Raw genomic sequence first — 19,929 nt, 5'->3', positions numbered from 1 at the left:
GGATCCCTGTCCATGGGATTCTCTGGGCAGGAATACTGGAGTGGGTTGCCATTCCCTTCTCCAGGGAACTTCCCAATCCAGGGATCGAACCCCAATATCCTGCCATTTCAGGTAGATTCTTTACCGTCTGAGGCACCAGGACAGCCATATTTCAGAAGGTAGCCAGAAAATTTTTAGCTCAATGTCTTTTCTTTTCTTTTTCTGTCCATTCTCACCCTATCCTGTAGACACTCTCAGCTTGAATTTTATAAACACAAAGTGGAGGCATTCATGGCATACAGTGTCTGGATTTGGACACCAAAGGCAAAGATACTTGGAGTCTAGGTGCAGAGAAATGCAGAAGAAAGTGACTTTCATTCTAGCCCTATGAGCCAGTTTAACAGGCCATAGTTTCAAATTTTCTAAGGGGTGGCATGGAGACTTCCTCTAGCTGAAACCTATCACATCAGGTTTTGACTCAAATCCACATGGCCAGGACCCCAACCCCTACCCCCCCCACCCCCCCCACCCCCCCCACCCCCCCCCCCCCCGCCAAATCCAGTTTGGGACTTGAACCATGGTCTTTTAACTAGAATCACTCACCTGGTAGCTAGTCTTAGGGCAGCTCAGGTTGTTTGTGTCTCAGCACAGAAGGAATTCAGCAAGAGGCAAAGTGTTAGGCAAGAAATAGATTAATTTATATAGGATGCTTGTAAGAGATGCAAGCAGTCAGGTGACGGAACTCTGCCTGGAGGATTAAGTGGAATACATTCTATAGTCAATGGAAAGTGGAGGACTAGGAAAGACTGCCTTCTTTGAGTACAGGTCAGGCTTACATCACTGCCTCCCAATTCATTTGGAGCAGGAGAGTGTCTGACCTTATGAGGTCAAACTTGGATTATTGTAGAACTTCTTCAAATGGATAGAAGGGTCGTGACATTCCTCTTTTACCTAAAGGCCTGGGGAACAACTCATGTATTATTTATGGCTTTATATTTAAACAAACCTGCCTTCTTTCACTACATTCTGATACCGTTCTTGAACGATGTTAACTTACAACGGTCTACCAATTGTTCCTATGTTTCTCTACCTCTATTCGCCTCCTAGACTTCTAGATCTTCCAGTCTGTCTGTCTGTGGTCAAGGACTCATTCTTGTCTGACTCTTTGCAACCCCATGAACTGCAGCACTCCAGGCTCTCTGTCCATGGGATTCTCCAGGCAGGAATACTGGAATGGGTAGCCACTTCCTCCTCCAGGAGATATTCCAGAACAGAGATCAAACCTTCATCTCCTGTATTGCACGTGGATTCTTTTCCACAGAATCACCTGGGACAGCTCCCTGTATCCTATGCTATTCTATCCCTGTCATATGGAGGCAGGATCCCTGAGCCAAGAGCTGTCATTTCTCTTGGTGGGAGCCTTCTAATGAAGGTCTCCAGCTTGGACTATTGTCTGGAATTTAGTGAGCAATTTTATTCCCAACAAGTGGAAGGGCCAGCTATGCATGTGCAGAAACATCAAAGGTAAACTTTCCTAGCAAGGACTTGAGGGGAGGAGCATGCCACTTGGTTTGAAGTCTTCCTTCAATTCCCTTTATCATGGAGGACTGGAAGGACAAAGGCCCAGGGAAATCAGTCTGCACAGAGTAGCTGACCCACGTATGAAAGAACTGTCTTCCCTGCCACATCAAGGGTTACCTGAAGCTCCTCTGGAGAAATGACCAGGGGTCCTCTGGGAACTGTTGGGAGGTGTTGAAGTTCCTATTTACTTGAGGACATGTGCTCAGAGTAAGGCCCCCAACTCTCTGAGACCCAATAGAAGAAAGTAGAGGTTGCCTAACTTACCACATCTACCTGTGGTCTCTCAGGACAGAAAGCTGTGACTGGAAATTGAGGCCTTCTGAATGCTGGCTGCACCTGTCCTCAGTCAGGCTCCTAGGAAGACCTGTATTTCCTCCCTCTCTTCACTATTACTGTCCTCTCTCCAGGTCCCCACACTGACTTCCCATCTCCTAACGAGGCCTGTCCTCTCATGCTACAGCCTTAAATTCCCTGAGACCTCCTCGGAGGATGTGAGGGCTGCCAACCTGTGGTCACTCATGGTTGACCCGAGGGGAGGGATTCTATAAAAGTGGTATAGTGTGAGTGGTTCCTTAATCCTCATGGTCCTCTACTTGACTCTTGGCATGACCTGGAATTTGTCCTGAGGTTGACCCCTGAGCCCCAGCACCTCACCTCCTGAGATGCTCTAAAAAGAAATGTGTGGGGTGCATCATGCCCACATTCCCAAATTTGCCAGTGCGAGGTGTAGAGGGGCAGGGCTGCGTTCTAGGTGCAGTCCCTTTATTCTCACTTGGAGTCAGTAGCTTCCACTCTGTACTGAAGTGAGGCTTCTCCCAGTAGACCAAGGCTCTCATCTCCCTGAGGCCACTCCAGTGGAAAGAGAACACTTCAGCCAGAAAGCTTTCTCCTGGGTCTCATAGGGCTGATATCAGGGGTGGGCCTCCACACTTTCCCCTGTTCTGGGCTGAGTGGTCCTCTTGCCCCTCATTCAGGGACCTCATCCTCGCTCCTGACCAGACCCAGACTGCAGCCTCCACTCACCTGATGCTGGGCTCCTCAGAACAAAGGCATTACTTTCTTGGAAGTTCTGGATTGGAAGACAGGATGAACCAGATGTGTGCAAAGCTACTGGGGCCTTCTGAGGAGAACATTCTAGGGCTCCCCTCTCTTCTGGAGTCAAGTGGTCCCCCTGTCTTAGATCAGGTTTCTTACCTTGACTTCCGGTAGCATATGGGAATTCACCCTCCCTACTGGCTGAATCAGCTGGCCTGTGGCCAAGGCTTTCGCCTTGTTGAGAAAACACAAGGGGGCTGAGAGAGCTACTCCCTGGCTACCCTTGCCTGTTCCTCCGTGCCATCCCCCTTGCTATCGGGGGTCCACTCATCAGCACCCAGTGTCCTCACTGTAAATCCTATGAAGGCCTGTTAGGATCTCCTACTTGGGCAGAATTGGAGCTGCTGCCACAAGACCAAGACACTCAACTCTCTGAGAACCCCGCCACCTTTGCCCTGCAGGAAAGGAAGGCACACCTCAGACAGACTGCTCTCCCCATGGCCACACAAGGCAAGAAGCAGGATATAGTTTGTGGGACCCCTAGTGTCCTAAAATCTTCCCCTTGATAAATATCAGAGGCTGGGACTCTTCCATCCATTGACCTGAGGACACAGTGCTTAAGCTAAGGCTTCTATGTCCCTGAGAATCAAGAAGGATAAATGAGGGCATATTGATCTTTTCAGGGTATCTGACATTGCATGTGTTCATGACCACATTATCCCTGAGTAGTTTTGTCTTCTTTCATACCATTCATTTATCAGCATTTTTTAACCTTTATTCCAAAACAGTTCTTTGGAACAGGGCCCCATGTATCCAACGAGACACATTTTTTGGAGTGTTTAGAGGAAAAATGAATGAAACGACATGATGTCTGGCTTAGGCTGGGAGAAGTGGCACATTGTGGGCTCTGCACTAATCCAGGTCGGGGGACTAGTCCTAGGAAGGTCACCTCATCAGTTTGTGAACTTGAAAATTTGCAGGTTATCCATGCATAAATGGAGTCTGCTAAATCTGATCCTGCATGAATGCTGGAATGCATGTTCTACATATAAAGCAGTGGCATACTGATTAAGTATTGGTTTGTAATAAGTGGAAGTTATGATTACTATGAACCCCTCAAATACCACCTTCCCATCTGAGTTTACTTTTAATCCAGGAGACAGCAGAGAATATGCAGTGAATTAGGACAAAAGAAACAAATATTCTTAAATGAGCTAAATAAGTCAAAGTATTTTTTTTTATTTTTACTAAAAGAAAGTTTAAAAGAAAGGTAAACCACAACTTAAAGACTTTTTACTGTATTCTTTTCTCCATTTTCTTTTTGATTCTCAAAAGTTTCTGTGGTCTTCTTTCACATTAGCATGAAAATCACTCTTGCAGTGCTATGTTACCTACTTTCAGATCATAAAGACAATACAGATGGATCCTGAATTTCTTTTATATCTACCAAAACTGTACCTTTAAAACTTTTAAAACAGCAGTGACTATAACAGCAGTATCATTACCAAATTAATACTCTGAGGAAAAACAACCTCTTAGAAGTAAAAATATTGGGGGAAAAAAACACAAAAAAACGAAACAAATAATATGTAGAAGTTACTCATGTGAAACAGAAAGAGAAATGTGATCGAAAGAAATGTGATCTAACCCCCACTACCATGCACACTTTAGAAGCTTCACTACTCTTCAAGAAAAGTTCTCTTCTAATGTCATGTTATCTTGTTTGCATTGTGAACAATATATTCAGTACTTTCAGTGTGTTTTACAAATACCCAAACTTTTAAAACATTAAAACAGCTGGAAACTATGATTTATATGATTCATACATTTGAATTCTGAAGCACAATAAACCTTATCAAAAGTAAGAACATTTGAAAATACTAAACACCTCCTTCACCTCTTTACATTTCTAATTTAAATCATTGTTCATTAGGTATTTCTCATGTGAATACAAGAAAACATATATATTTTGTTAAAACAAACTAGACCTAAACTCGCTTACCATTTAAACTGTAAGATATGGGCTTTGTTCCCTCCACCCCTAAGACTCTGCACTACTTAGGAGGTTGACTGCTCTCTTCCAACACAAAGGGAACAAAGTGCCCTGCCCCCCTCCCTAAATGTGGGAGGAGCTGCAGGACTTGGCCCTGGAAGGGGCACTGGCCTCAGCCATGGTGGGAGCCCTGGCCGCACGTCTCCGCCCTGCTCTCTCCGCCTGATCTCTCAGCGCCTCGTCATAAAGGTCTGGGAAGGAACTAGGGACCCTACCGTGGAACTTGGCTAGAACCTCCAGTACCTTCATCTTACTGATCTCAGCACAAGCTCTTGGGCCCCACAGGAACTCATAGCGTGGAAGATCACTATTGGGTACCTGGCGGTAGTTCAGGTACTCCTTCTGCACTAGATCTTTGGTGATGAGCCTTCTGGGCTCCCCAAAGATGCAGTGCCTCCTCCCAGCATAGATCCCCAACATACTGAGGAATTCCCAGATCTCCTCCTCAGTGGCGTGGTTACCATTCATGAAGATGACCCCCAGGAGCACCATGAGGAGACGCGACTTGGGCAGCGCCCCCTCATCACGCCGACAATCGTTTCCCCCGAGGTTGAGCTTCCTGATGAGGGTGTAGATGTTCCCTCTACAGTCGACTTCCTTCATCTCCAGGCCAAAGACCAGCTCCATGCGCTCACGGGCTGTACTGAGGACCTCAGGGAAGTGCTGCCTGTACTTCCTGCTGACGATTTTCATCAGGGCATTCTGCGTGATGGGCTCCTGCTTGGTGTACTTCTCCAGCAGGAACTCCACGAGTATCCTGGCCTTCCTGGCCAGAGGATCTTTGCGAGTGCTCTGAGTGGAAGGGGCTGCCTGGGAGGCACCTGCACTTGCCTCCTCAGGGCCCTGGGCACCTTCATCAGATCCTGCACATGAAGGCCCTGCATCAGGAGAGCTAGGGGCCATGGCTCCCTGAAGCTCCTGGCCATCGCCAGCAGCAGGGGAGCTCGCGGGAGAACCCTGAGGGGCAGAAGAGTGGGAGGAGGGGCACTCCTCCTTTGGGGCTGCAGCAGCACTGGCCTGGGCCTCCTGAGTGTCCCCCTGAACCTCGTGGCGTTTCCTGCGGGCATGGGACTTGCTCTTGTGCCTCCGAGGCATGGTGACAGCAGGTCAGGGACTGCAGGTGGGAGTGCGGGCAGGAAGGCACCTGGAGGAGGGACAAGGACATGCTGTGAGAACCTTCAGCGAGGAGAGTCCTCCCTGGCTTGAATGGAAGCTGCCTCTGAGGGGTCCTCGAGGCCAGTGCTCTAGGACCCACAGGGCTCCTGTTCTCCTGGTCAGCCTGTCCCCTGAGACCACTGAGTAAGTAGCAAGGGAGAGTGAGCCCTGGGGTGCAGCAGACAGTCCTGCCTGGGCGTTAAAAGGGGGACCAGTGGGGGCTGGCAGGGGAGGCAGGTCCTCTCAGCTGACATTCAGAGTCAGGATGAAAATTGGTGCGAGACACCCCCATATCAAACGCCACCTTTCCCGCACCCAGCCCATTCCCTCTCCTGTCTGAAACTGACGGTGCCACCTTCCCTGTCACCCCAGACGAGGAGAGGAGGGCATGCTCAGCCCCCCACTGAAGGGTCCCAGGACCTTCCCTTCTGCTGTCTCGTGGCTGCCCCTTCACAACCAGGCTCCAAGCTCCCCTCTCAGACCGCCGCCCCCCTTCCCGATATTTGGCCGGGGGGAAGCGCTGAGCACAGGGGAGGGTCCTGAGTCGCCCATTTGTCGGGGAGGATGGCCCTCATCCTGAATCTTCCCGAACCCTGACATCCTCCCTCTACTGACCAGCTGCCAGCCCCTCAGACCAAAGTCCCCTCTTCTTCGAGTGTCCCGTGTCTGAGGTCGCAGTGAGGGAGCCCCTCAAGCCTTTACAGCTGCTCAGCGGCTGCCCGGATAATCCGCAGCCAAATCGCAGTGAGTGGGGGTTACACATGGCTGCCGTTCTGGTGTATGGAGACCCTCAGTCCCCTCGAGGGTCCCTCCTTCACTCCACAGGGCTCGTGGCTCTTCCTCTACTGAGCGTAGCTGGGGTCCAGCAGAGCCTGACCGAGGCATTCTTTCCCGAGACCCCCTAGGGGTTAGTGGATGGTTTTGGGGCCTAAGAGCTAGGCTGGATCCTCTGGTCTGAGTGTAGGGGTAGGGCGGCCAGAGGCTGTTTGGCCCCCTCTTTTCAGAGGGAAAAGGGAATGGGGGTACAGAGACTTGTCCCTGCACTCGTAACTCACGTCACCTCCGATCTTGACACCCGATGACACTTGGGACTGCTCCCTCTGGCCACCGTCAACGGCAGCTCTCAGAGATAGCGGCACTGTCAAGGATGGCGTCGCTCCCCCAGCGTGCTTAGGAGGACGTCACTTCCTGTCATGCGCATCTGGGCTCCAGGAGGACAGCAGGGGCGGGACCTGGACAGGCGGGGTTCCGGGGGAGCTTCTCACAGGATTGGCACGTGGACTTTCCCTTGACTCTTAAGGGGTCCTGGGACGTCCCTGTCCTGAACTGTCAGCTGGCTCACTCCATGCCTCTCACTCGTGTCAGCACTCCCAACAGGAAGAATTGGGGAGCCCAAGCCTAACTTCCTGGAGCCCATGAGACCAACACCGAAGGCTCTCTTGGGCGCTCTCTTCTATAGTAAGCGATGCTCTGTCATTTTCCATGCCTTCCCTTAACCCCTTTAGATGCTAGGCTATTGTCCCATCTGCTGACCTGAGGCCAAGGCCTTATATCAAAGATGTGAACCCCTGAGTCTCCTGGTATGAAGTGCACATACGTCTCATCTCGCCATTTCTACCTGAGGGTTCCTGGAAATGGCTGCTACAGGTGAGCTGAGAGGAAGGGATGGGAGACTGTCTTCTGTGGTGTGGAACCCCTCACATCTCACTCGGAAACTTCATTCATATTGACTGCTGACAGGGCCTGGAAATCCTTCCCTTTCTGGTATAAGTCCACCCCTGTCCCCAACCATGCTCATACAATTCCAGAAGAGTAAGTGAAGGGGCTCCTTAGCCTGAGAGTTCTCACTGTGGGCTCTCAGTCGACTGCAGGGTCATTGCTCAAAAGTTCTGAGATGATGTTTGTCGTTTTGTACAATTACTGTGATACTAACTTTTCCATTTTAGTCCCTGGGTGATAATCTATTAAGGTGATCATTTAAAAGGGCCAGTTCTCATCCACTAGCATTCCTTGGTGGCTCAGACCATAAAGAATCTGCCTGTGGTGCGGGAGACCTGGGTTCAATCCTTGGGTTGGGAAGACTCCCTGGAGGAGGGCACGGCAATCCACTCTGGAAGTCTTGCCTGGAGTTTCCCCTTGGACAGAGGAGCCTGGTGGGCTACAGTCCATGGGGTCGCAAAGAGTCAGACACAATTGTGTGACTAAGCACACACACAACAAACTTTGCGCTGGTTATTTCATGATCTGGGCCGTACTGCCACATCCAAGCCAAACTTTGGTGCCCCATGGTCCTGGCATGGGGCCTCGGAGATGCTGCCTCAGATTCCTTCAGTGAAGCAGTGGAGATTCATGATCCCAGGGCAGAGTGCAAGAATCCAGGGCTCAAATTTAAAGCCTTTTGCAGCTGATCCTGTTGTCTGCTTCCCTTGCAGCCTGCACATCTGTGCCAGTCTCTTAAGTACTCCCCACCTGGGCACACATAGGGTCAAGTTCAGTGGAGACTTACTGTCCATCAGGGATTATTTAATTTTATGTTTTCACTTTTGTTAATAGTTTTCTTTATTCCTTCCATAAGATTTCTGTGGTTACTTCTGGGTACAAAAAGCAGCAGACAGTGTTTCATTGTGGTCTCAGCTACTCTGAATGTGGTACTAAATCTGTAGAGGAGTTACAGAAAATTGACAGTCTTACAATATCTGTTCTTCATGAGTATACATAACATACTATTCTGTTTGAGCCTTCTTTTTCCTAAGACTCTCAGGAAATACTTCTTGTTGCCTGCATGAAGACTGAATACATTTTTCTAAAGTTTCTTTGTAGGTAAATTTTTTCTATGGTTGCTTCTGTTTATAGTGTATTTTCTGTTACTTGGTGTAAGTAATTGTTGATTCTTCCAGACCAACTGGATGATTTTGCTGCCATGATCTTTTTTTTATTCCAGATTTTTGAAGTCTCTTACATGTTTGAATATTTCCTGTCCTGTTTTTTAAGATTTTTAATTCGAGAATCAAATTGTTACTGTGATCTTTTGCTTTGACTTTTATTCACTTGGCACAGTTGTATATGACTCTAGTGGTTATATGTACTTCAGTTTTTAAATTCACAGAATTTTAACAATTATTTTTAATTAGAAGATAATTAAATGGTATGTCAGGTTCTCTTGCATGAAGCAGCTATAAGTATACATATATCTCCTCCCTCATGAACCTCCCTCCCACCCCTGACCTCACCCCTCTAGGTTGTCACTGAGCTGACTCCTTGTGTCACCCAGCAACTTCCCCCTCATGCCTGTCGTCCACATGGTAGTGCATATTTGTCCACGCCACTCTCTCAATTCGTCTCACTGTCTGCTTCCCCCAATGTGTCCACATGCCCGTTCTCTACGTCTGTGTCTCCATTCTTGCCCTGCAAAAAGACTTATATCTACCCTTTTGTGGCCTTTCTTTCTCATTCTCTTATTAGTATATTTTGCAGATAGAAGTTTTTAATATTAACAAGGTTCAGCTTATTATTTTCTTTCATGGACTGTGCTTTTGGTGTTGTGCCTAAAATCTCATTACCAAACTCAAGTTTTGCCCCCGTGTTATCTTCTAGATTTTCTTGCCTATTGCATATGGCATGTAGAATCCTAGTCCCTGACCAGCGATCAAACCTCTTCCCCCAGCAGTGGAAGTGTTGATTCTTAAACACTGGACTGCCAGGGATGTCCCTGCAATTTTTTATAAATAGCGAGTTTTTCATTTAGGTCTGTGATTCCCTTTGAGTTAATTATTTTGAGAGGTTTAGAGTTTGTATGTGGATTCATTTTTCTTAGATATGGATGTCTAGTTATCCCAGGACTGTAAGTTTCAAAGACTGTCCTTTTCCATTGAATTGCCTTTGCGCCTTTGTTAAAGGTTGGTTGAGTGTTTGGGGTGTCTGTTTCTAGATTTTCTGTTCTGTGGCATTGATCTGTCTATTATTCTGTTAATAGCATACAGTCTTGAGTATTGTAGCTTTAAAGTAAGTTTTGAAATCCAGTAATATCAATTCTCTAACTTTGACTTTTAATATTGACTTCAGTGGGTATTATGGATCATTTCATTTTTGACATAAAATTTAAATTGTTGGCTGCTAACTACAAGCTATCTTGCTGGAATTTTAAACAGAATTGCATTAAGTATCTAGGTTAAGTTGGAAATAAGTGACATCTCAACAATATAGCATCTCCCTATCTATGAACATGGCGTGTCTATTTATATAGATCTTCTTTAATTTTTTTCAGAGCAGTTTATGAGTTTTACTCATGTAAATCTTATACATATTTTTTAAAGAATTATTCCTAATATATTTTGATGCTAATGTAAATGGTGTTAGGTTTTTAATTGCAAGTTCCATCTCTTTATTGGAAAAGAATTGACTATTATGTATTAACTTTATTAATCTATTAAGTATATAGTAGATTAACTTTATTAATATATTAATTATATAGTAGTTATATATTGATAATATGCTAACCTTATTAACATATACTCCTGGATTATTAATGCCTGGAGTTTTCTTATTGTTGATGATTATAATTCCATTTTTCCCTTTCAAATATCTGTATCTTTTGCTTCCTTCCCATATCTCATTGCATTGGCTAGAACTTTCAGTACAGTGTTGAATAGGCATGGTGAGAAGGGATATCCTCACCTTAGTGTGACAGCATCTGTCTTCTCACTGTAAAGTATGATGTTTTACCTGTATTTCTTTTCAGATGTTGTATATGAAGCTGAGGAAATGCCTGTCTGTATCTAGTTTGCTGAGAATTTTTATGATGAATGGGTGTTGGATTTTATCAGATGATTTTTTTCCTTCATCTGTTGATCTCATCTTGTGATTATCTTCCTTAGACTATTGTTATTATGATTTATGATTACTGATTTTCAAATGTTGCACATCTGAAATGCATCCTACTTAGATATAGTATGTAATTCCTTCTATGGATTGTTAGGTTTCTTTTCTTATATTTTTTTGGGGATTTGGCTCCTATGTTTATGAGAGGTATTTGTGTTCAATTTTTTTCTCTTAATTTCTTCATCTGATTTTGTTATTTGAGTGTAATACTCACCTCACAGAAAAGGAATTAGGAGGTGTTCCTTTTGCTTCTATTTTCTGGGAGAGATTGTAGAGAATTGTTATAATTTCTTCCTTAAATTTTTGTTAGAATTCATCAGTGGAAACATCTGGGTCTATTACTGTCTATTGGAAGCTTATTAGTTATAGATTAAATTTCTTTAATAGATACAGACCTATTCCTAGTATCTATTTTTCTTTGTGAAAGTGGTGCTAAGTTATACCTTCAAGCAGTTTCTCAGTGGAACCTTTCCTTTTTGTAGGCACAGAGTTATTTATAATATTCACTCATTATCCTTTTAATGTCCATGGAATCAGTAGTAATGGCCCCTCCTTCATTTCTACTATTAGTAATTTAATTTGTGTTTTCTTTCTTTGTTCTTGTTTAGCCTGGGGAGAATTTTATCTTCTTTTTATTTTGTATCTTTAAAGAAACTTCTTTGGGTTTTGTTTTTTTCTGCATTACCTTCCTTTTTCCAGTGTCATTGGTTTCTGCTTTGATTTGTTCTTCCTCTGCTTTTTCTTTTCTTTCACAAGTTTACTAGTATAGAAGCTTAAGTTATTAATTGTAGGCTTTTTTTTTGTTATAGGCACTCAATGCCGTGTATACCTCTTTACTGATTTTGCTGTATCACACACCTTCTGATAAGTTGTAATTTTGTTTTCATTTTGTAAAAATATTTTAAAATTTCTCATTAGATTTTCTCTTTGGCCCATGTGTTATTTAGATGTTTATTGTTTAGTCTGCAAATAATCTTTAATTTTCCTGCTGTCTTTTTGATATCAATTTCTAGTTTATTTCCGTCACACTTTTCTTGTAATCATGAGGGTTTCTTGTTTTGTTTTGTTTTTGATCTTTGTTTTAAATAGACACTCTCTGTAAAGGAAGATGAGGGGCTTATGTCAGATGTTGGCTGGAACAGATTCCTTTGGTAGCCTTGAAATTTTCTAAACAGGAACTCAGGGGTAGCCGAGTTGTCCTAGAACGTGGCCTTAGGTTGCTGCTAGAAGCCATGCTAGAGATCAGTCAAGGTTCTTAATGTAGATGTTTGGACAGAGTTGTTCATGCCAGTAGTTTTTGCAATTCTCTGTTCCTAACCTCAGCTTGCAGTTCCAGGACACATTGCCCTTTTTATAGGTAAAGTCTGCTTGAGATCCCCAGAAGGGAGGGGATCACCCACAGTGTAAGGTCAGGGTGCGGTGAGTTATGCCAAAAATCTAGAGAAGGATGCAGAGTCCCCCAGTTTTGGCTGCTGATGCAGTTCTGGTTCTGGAACCACACTGGGATTAAGCTCGAGGACTTATGGAGAAGAAACTCACCCAATCAAGTCCCTGATTATTTATTCGGTCTTAATTTGAACATCATGCAGTCTTCTCGGTTAAACTTCTCACCTCAAAATGGGTAGAGCCATAGAGGAAATGACAAAGACTGAGAGGAGAAAAGTCTTGGCCTCAGTAGGTGCCTTCACCATTGGAAATTCTGTGTCTACCAGGCCTAAGACAGTGTTAACTGCCACCCAAGTGTTCTTTGGGTATGCACAGCCTGGGTGTACTCCTCGCAGCTCTTAATTGAGAGGAGCCATGACACAGTGAGCTGACCCAGATCTTGCCCTGTGGGTCTTGGAAAGAGAACAAAGCAGAGAGTGACAGCAAGCAAATTTTCATGGGAGAGATAGAGCAAAAGTCAGGGGTCTCCAGCCAGCAGTTTGGGCAAGACCACTGGAGTGCACCGTGGCAGCAATCCTAGTCACGGTACCAAATATGTCACTGGTGAAAACAGATTTCCTCAGTGCTTGCTCTTGCAAAGAAAGGGAAGGACTCTGGACTAGTGCACATCAGGGGACTTGTCTGATGAAGGTCACTTTATCAGTCTTGTGAACTTGAGACAATTGCAAGTTATCCATCTATAAATGGAGTCTGCTAAATCCTATCCTGCATGAATGCTGGAATGCATGTACTACATATAAAGCAGAGTCATACTGAATAAGAAACACTGGTCTTTAATTTAATGGAAGTTATGATTATTATGAACATCCAAAATACCACCTTCCTATCTGAGGTTATTTTTATCCAGTAGATAGCAGAGACTATGCAGTGCACTGGGACAAAAGAAATAAATACTCTTAAATGAGCCAAATTAAGGCAAAGTATATTTTATTTTTACCAAAAAAAAAAAAAAATGGTTAGAGGAAATAAGGCAAACTACAAGTTAACAGCTTTTTCCTTTATATTTGCTTAATTGCTTTTTGGTTTCTCAATATTTTCTGTGGTCGTGTTTCACATTACCATGAAAATCTCTCTTTCAGGGACATATTACCTACTTCCAGATCATAAAGACAATACAGATGGTTCATGAATTTCTTTTCAGTTCAGTTGAGTTCAGTCATTCAGTCGTGTCCAACTCTTTGCGACCCCATGAATCACAGCACACCAGACCTCCCTGTCCATCACCAACTCCCAGAGTTCACTCAGACTCACGTCCATTGAGTCAGTGATGCCATCCAGCCATCTCATCCTCTGTCGTCCCTTTCTCCTCCTGCCCCCAATCCCTCCCAGCATCAGAGTCTTTTCCAGTGAGTCAACTCTTCCCATCAGTGGCCAAATTACTGGAGTTTCAGCTTTTGCATCATTCCTTCCAAAGAAATCCCAGGGCTGATCTCCTTTAGAATGGACTGGTTGGATCTCCATGCAGTCCAAGGGACTCTCAAGAGTCTTCTCCAGCACCACAGTTCAAAAGCATCACTTCTTCAGTGCTCTGCTTTCCTCACAGTCCAACTCTCACATCCATACATGACCACAGGAAAAACCATAGCCTTGACTAGATGGACCTTTTTTGGCATAGTAATGTCTCTGCTTTTCAATATGCTATCTAGGTTGGTCATAACTTTTCTTCTGAGGAGTAAGCGTCTTTTAATTCATGGCTGCAGTCACCATCTGCAGTGATTTTGGAGCCCAGAAAAATAAAGTCTGACTCTGTTTCCACTGTTTCCCCATCTATTTCCCAGGAAGTGATGGGACCAGATGCCATGATCTTCGTTTTCTGAGTGTTGAGTTTTAAGCCAACTTTTTCACTCTCCTCTTTTACCTTCAGCAAGAGGCTTTTCAGTTCCTCTTCACTTTCTGCCATAAGGGTGGTGTCATCTGCATATCTGAGGTTATTGATATTTCTCCCGGCAATCTTGATTCCAGCTTGTGTTTCTTCCAGCCCAGCGTTTCTCATGACGTACTCTGCATATAAGGTAATAAGTAAATAAGCAGGGTGACAATATACATCCTTGACGTACTCTTTTTCCTATTTGGAACCAGTCTGTTGTTCCATGTCCATTCTAACTGTTGCTTCCAGACCTGCATACAAATTTCTCAAGAAGCATGTCAGGTTTCTTTTACATCTACCAAAACTGTAACTTTAAAATCCTAAAACAGCAATAAATAAAACTGGAATATCATTACCAAATCAGTATTCTGAAGAAAAGGAATCTGGTTGAAGTAAAAATATTTGATAAAAATGAAACAAATAATTTGCAGAAGTTATCAGTTTAAATCAGGAAGAAAATAGAGATCTAAACTTGGTTTGCTTGACCCCTACAACCTGCACTATCTAGGAGCTTGACTACTCTTTGAGAAAACTCTGTTCCAGTGTCATCTTACCTTGTTTGGATGGTGAACAACATATTCAATACGTTCATTGTGTTTTATATATACCCAACCTGTGGCTTTCAAAACTTTAAAACAGCAAACAATGTGATTTATATGATTAATACATTTGTATTCTGAAGCACGATAAAACTTATGAAAAGTAATTAACATTTGAAAATACTGAACACCTTCCTCATCTCCTTAATCTAATCAACTTTCACTAGATATTTCTCCTATGGATAAAGGAAAAATGATATATATTTTTAAAAAATGAGTTGTACTTAAACTCCCTTACTACATAAAACAGTAAAGAACATACAAGTTTTGTTCCCTCCACCCTACTACTCTCTACTGTTTAGGATCTTGACAGCTGTGTTCCAACACAAAAGGGAAGAAAGTGTCTGGGCCTCTCTCCCTAGATGTGGGAGGAGCTGTAGGACTTGGCCCTGGAAGGGGCACTGGCTTCAGCCATTGTTGGAGCCCTGGCCGCGCCTCTCAGCCCTGCTCTCTCCGCCTGATCTCTCAGAGCCTCGTCATAGAGGTCTGGGAAGGAAGTCTGGACGGTATCGTGGATCTTGGCCAGCACCTCCAACACCTTCATCTTATTGGTTTCAAACAAGCTCTTGGGCCCCACAGGAACTCCTAGTGTGGAGGATCGCCATTGGGCACCTGTCGGTACTTCAGGTACTTCTGCACCAGATCTTTGGTGATGAGCCTTCTGGGCTCCCCAGAGATCCAGTGCCTCCTCCCAGTATAGACCCCCAACACACTGAGGAATTCCCTGACCTCCTCCCTGGTGGCGAGGTTACCCTTCATGAAGATAATGCCCAAGAGCACCATGAGGAAACCAGACTTGGGAAGACCCCCCCTCATCACTCAGACCTTCATCGCCCCCGAGGTTGAGCTTGTTGATGAGGGCATAGATGTTCCTGCTACGGTCGACTTCCGTCAGCTCAAGGCCAAATACCAGCTCCATGTGCTTAGAGGCTCTCGTGAGGATCTCAGGGATGTGCTGCCTATACATGCTGCCAATGACCTTCAGCAGGGCGTGCTGCAAGATGGGCTCCTTCTTGGTGTACTTCTCCAGCAGGAACTCCAGCAGCATGCTGGCCTTCCTGGTCAGAGGATCTATGCAAGGGCTCTGAGTGGCAGGGGCTGCCTGGGAGGCACCTGCACTTTCCTCTTCTGGGCCCTGGGCACCTTCATCAGATCCTGCACAGGAAGGCCCTGCATCAGGAGAGCTAAGGGCCATGGCTCCCTGAAGCTCCTGGTGATCTCCAGTAGCAGGGGAGCTCGGGGGAGAACCCTGAGGGACAGACGAGGGGGAGGAGGGGCACTCCTCTTTGGGGGCTACAGCAGCACTGAACTGGGCCTCCTGGGGACAGTGAGTGTCCCCCTGGAACTGGTGGCATTTCACATGGGCATGGTACTTGTTCCTATGCCTCTGAGGCATGGTGACACAGGTTATGGATCACAGACGCATACGGGCAGGGTGGCAGGCAGGAAGGGCACCTAGAGGAAGGACAAGCAGATGTTGTGAGCAACTGCAGTGAGGAGATTCCTCCCTGGTTTGAACCAAAGCCGCCTCTGAGGGGTCCTTGAGGCCAGTGCTCTAGGACCCACAAGTCTTGTGTTCTCCTGGTGAGCTCCTCCCTTGAGACGACTGAGTAGGAAGTGAGAGTGATCGCTGGGGCACAGTCAGACAGACCTGCCTGGGCTTTAGAGGGAGGCCTGTGGGGGATGGCAGGGGAGGCAGGTCCTTTCAGTTCACATTTCAGAGTCATGATGCAAATTGGGGAAAGACTCCCTCATATCCCCCTGCCCCAAAACCCACCCAACCTGTTCCCTCTCTTGCTTTGAAGTTGACGCTGCCACCTTCCCTGTCAACCCAGACGATGAGAGGAGGGAATGTTCAGGACTCCAATGAAGGGAGCCAGGACCCACCTTCTGCTGTCTCGAGGCTGCCCCTTCACAACCAAGCTGCAACCTCCCCTGACAGACCACCGCCCCCATCCCCGTGTTTGGCTGGGAGGAAGTGCTGGCCACAGGGGAGGGTCCTGAGTCGGCCATGTGATGGGAAGGATGGTCATTACCCTGACTCCTCCCTCTGCTGACCTGCTGCCAGCCCTTTGGAACGAGGTCCCCTCTTCCCCAAGTGTCCCGTGTCAGTGATGGCAGTCAGGGAGCCCCTCAGCCTTTAGAACTGCCCAGATGCTGACCGGTTGCTTTCTGGCCAAGTCACGCTGGGTAAGGGGTTAGGCGTGGCCACCAATCTGGGGTGTGGAGACAGTCCCACCCGCGGGTCCCTCCTTCACTCCACAGAATCCCAGACTTCCCTCTACTGAACAGAGCCAGGGTCCAGCAACACCACACCCAGATCCACCACCCCTGGACCCAGGTTATGTCCCGAGAACCCACGTGTATAGCCGATGGACATTGGACCTAAGAATCAGGTCTGAGCCTCTGGGCATAGAGCAGGTGCGGGGTTGCCGGGGGGCTGTGAAGTCCCCTCTTTTTGGATGGAAAAGGTGTTGGGAGTGCCAGGGCATATCTTTGTACCTATCCAGTGCACTTGTAACTCATGTCACCGCCGACTTGGACCCCTGATGAGACCTCGGACTCCTCCCTCTGGTCACAGCTACAGCAGCTCTCAAAGACAGCAGCCCTCTCAAAGATGGCATGGCACCCCAGCATGGGTAGGGGGCTGTCACTTCCTATCATGCGCATCTGGGCTCCAGGAAGACAGCAGGGGCGGGGCCTGGGTGGGCAGGATTCTGGGGGAGTTTCCGGCAAGAGGGGGGATGTGGTCCCTTCTTCGACTCATAGTGGGTCCTGGGATGTCCCTGCTGATCTCAGTCAACTGGCCTCACTCCTTGCCTCTCACTTCTCTCAGTAAACCAAGCAGGAAGAATTTGGGAGCCCGAGCCTGACAGCCTTCCTGGAGCTGCTGAGGCAGACAGTGAGGGCACTCTGGGGCTCCTTGTGTGCTGAGTGATTCTCTGTGTTCTCTGTCCCTGCCTTCCTCCGACTGTAATGCTGTATTACTTCCCGTTTGCTGACCTGAGGGCCAGACCTCACCTGGAAGATGTCAGATCCACAGACGCTGGGTGAGAAGTGCACCGGCATCTCATCTGGACGATTCTGCCTAAGGCTTCCTGGAAATGGCTGCTGCAGGTAAGATAAGCGAGAGGGAAGGATGGGTGAATGCTTTCTGTGGTGTGGAACCCCTCACATCTCACTCAGGAAATTCATATTGACTGCAGGCGGAGCCTAGAAACCCTTCCCTTTCTGGTATAAAACGACCCCTGTCCCCAACCATGCCCCACACAATCCCAGCAGAGAACGTGAAGGGGCTCCTTAGCCTGACTATTCTCACTGCGGGCTCTTAGTCGACTGCAGGGACATTGCTTGAAAGTTCTGAGATGAATTTCGGTCCTTTTGTATAATTACTGTGATACAGGCTTTTCTCTTTTAGTGCACGTGTGACAGTCTCTTAAGCTCATCATTTACAAGGGCCAGTTGTCGTCCACTAACAAAGTTTGTGCTGGTTATTGCATGACCTCTGGGCCATACTGCCATGTCCATCCCAAACGTTGGTGCCCCATGATGCTGGCATGGGGCTCTGAGATGCTGCCTCAGGTTCCTTCAGTGAAGCAGTGGAGGTTCATGGTCCCACGGCCCAGTGGAAGAATCAACCGCTCCAGTTTAAAGCCTTTTCCAGCTGATCCTGTTGTCTGTTTCCTTTGTGGCCTGCACACCTGTGTCAGCTTCAGAGTACTCCCCGACCTGGGCACTCGTTGGGTCAAGTTCAAAGGAGACTTATTGTTCCTCAGGGATTATTTAGTTTTGTGTTCTTGCTTTTGTTAGTAGTTAGTTGTCTTTATTCCTTGTATAATTTTCCATGGTTTGTTCTGGGTACAGGAAACAGCTGCCCACGTGTGACTCAGCTACTCTGGATGTGGTACTAAATCTGTAAAGGATTTAAGGAAATCAACAGTCTTACAATATGTCCTCAGGAATACACAAAAGATACTCTTCTGTTTGAGACTTCTTTTTCCTGAGGCACTCAGGAAATTCTTCTTGTTGCCTTCATGTAGACTGCATGCGTTTTTCTAAGGTTTCTTTGTAACTACATTTTTCATATTGTTGCTTTCGTTTATGGTGTGTTTTCTATTACATGGTTTGAGTATCGATTCTTCCAGACCAGTGTCTTGATTTTGCTGTGTTGATCATTTTATGCCAGATTTCTGAAGTTAGTTATATGTGTCAATGTTTTCTGTGCCTGCTTCCTAAGAATTTTAATTCGAGGATCACATTCTTACTGTGATACTTTGTTTTTCATTATTGCTGACTTTTATTCATTTTGCATTGGTGCATGTAACTCCGTACTGGCTATGTGTTCTTATCCATATTTTTTCTAGTTTTTAAATTAGTAGACTTTTAAAAGTTGTTTTAATCGACAGATCCTTGCTTTATAATGTTGTGTTGTTTCTGCTATACAACAGGATGAATCAGCTCTCCTATACATATTCCTCCTGCCTGATGAGACTTCCTCCCACCCCCTCATCTCACCCCTCTAGGCTGTCACACAGCACCAGGCTGAGCTCCCTGTACTATATAGCAATTTCCCGCCAGCTATCTTTTGTACACATGGGACTCTATATTTGTCAGTGGCACGCTCTCAATTCGTCCTACACACGCCTTCCCTTGCTGTGTCCACAGGTCCATTCTCCACATCTGTGTCACTACTTCTGCCCTTCAAACAGGTTCGTGAGTACCATTCCTACTTTCCATGTATATGCGTTAATGTACGTTACTTTTCTGTTTCTAAATTACTTCGCTCTGTAAACAGGGTCTAGGTGCATCCACCTCACTACAAGTGACGTAAATTAGTTCCTTTTTATGGCTAATATTCCATTGTATGTGGCTACCACAACTTCGTTATCCAGTCATCGGTCAGTTGAAGTCTTCTTTGCTTCCACGTCCTGTCTATTGTAAGCAGTGCTGCAGTGAACACTGGATACAGGTGTTTTTTCAACTATTCTTTTCTCAGTGTATATGCCCAGCATTTCTATTGCTGGGTCATATGGTAGTTTTAATTCTAGTTTTAAAGGAATCTCCCCAGTGTTCGCCACAGTGGCTATATCAATTTCCATTCCCACCTTTTCTCTAAACTCTCCCCAGCATTTACTGCTTGTACAATTTTTGATGATGGCCATTCTGACCTGTATGAGGTGACACCTCATTGTAATTTTGATGTGCATTTCTCTCATGATGAGTGATGTAGCTCCTCTTTTCATGTGTTTATGAGTTTGTTGCCCCTCTGTATTTCTTTTTTAAAAGAACAGATTTAGGATTGGAGGAAATTCAGCAGATAGAACAGAGAGGTCCCA

General features: G+C 45.9%; 1 protein-coding gene across 1 annotated transcript; it reads right to left on the bottom strand.

Annotated features, from left to right (window-relative positions):
- Nucleotides 1–3,876: 3,876 nt before the first annotated feature.
- LOC109554954 (melanoma-associated antigen B10-like) lies at nt 3,877–15,989 on the bottom strand. Its single transcript, XM_070785101.1, is given in 5 exon segments — nt 3,877–5,752; nt 6,859–6,941; nt 14,996–15,154; nt 15,157–15,281; nt 15,346–15,989. Coding segments are annotated over 5 exon segments (2,052 nt in total). The 3' UTR covers nt 3,877–4,711.
- Between the last annotated feature and the right edge of the window lie 3,940 nt (nt 15,990–19,929).

Source organism: Bos indicus, chromosome X, assembly GCF_029378745.1.
Source record: "Bos indicus isolate NIAB-ARS_2022 breed Sahiwal x Tharparkar chromosome X, NIAB-ARS_B.indTharparkar_mat_pri_1.0, whole genome shotgun sequence".
In the NCBI taxonomy this organism is placed as follows: domain Eukaryota; kingdom Metazoa; phylum Chordata; class Mammalia; order Artiodactyla; family Bovidae; genus Bos; species Bos indicus.
This window is presented reverse-complemented; position numbering and strand designations above follow the sequence as displayed.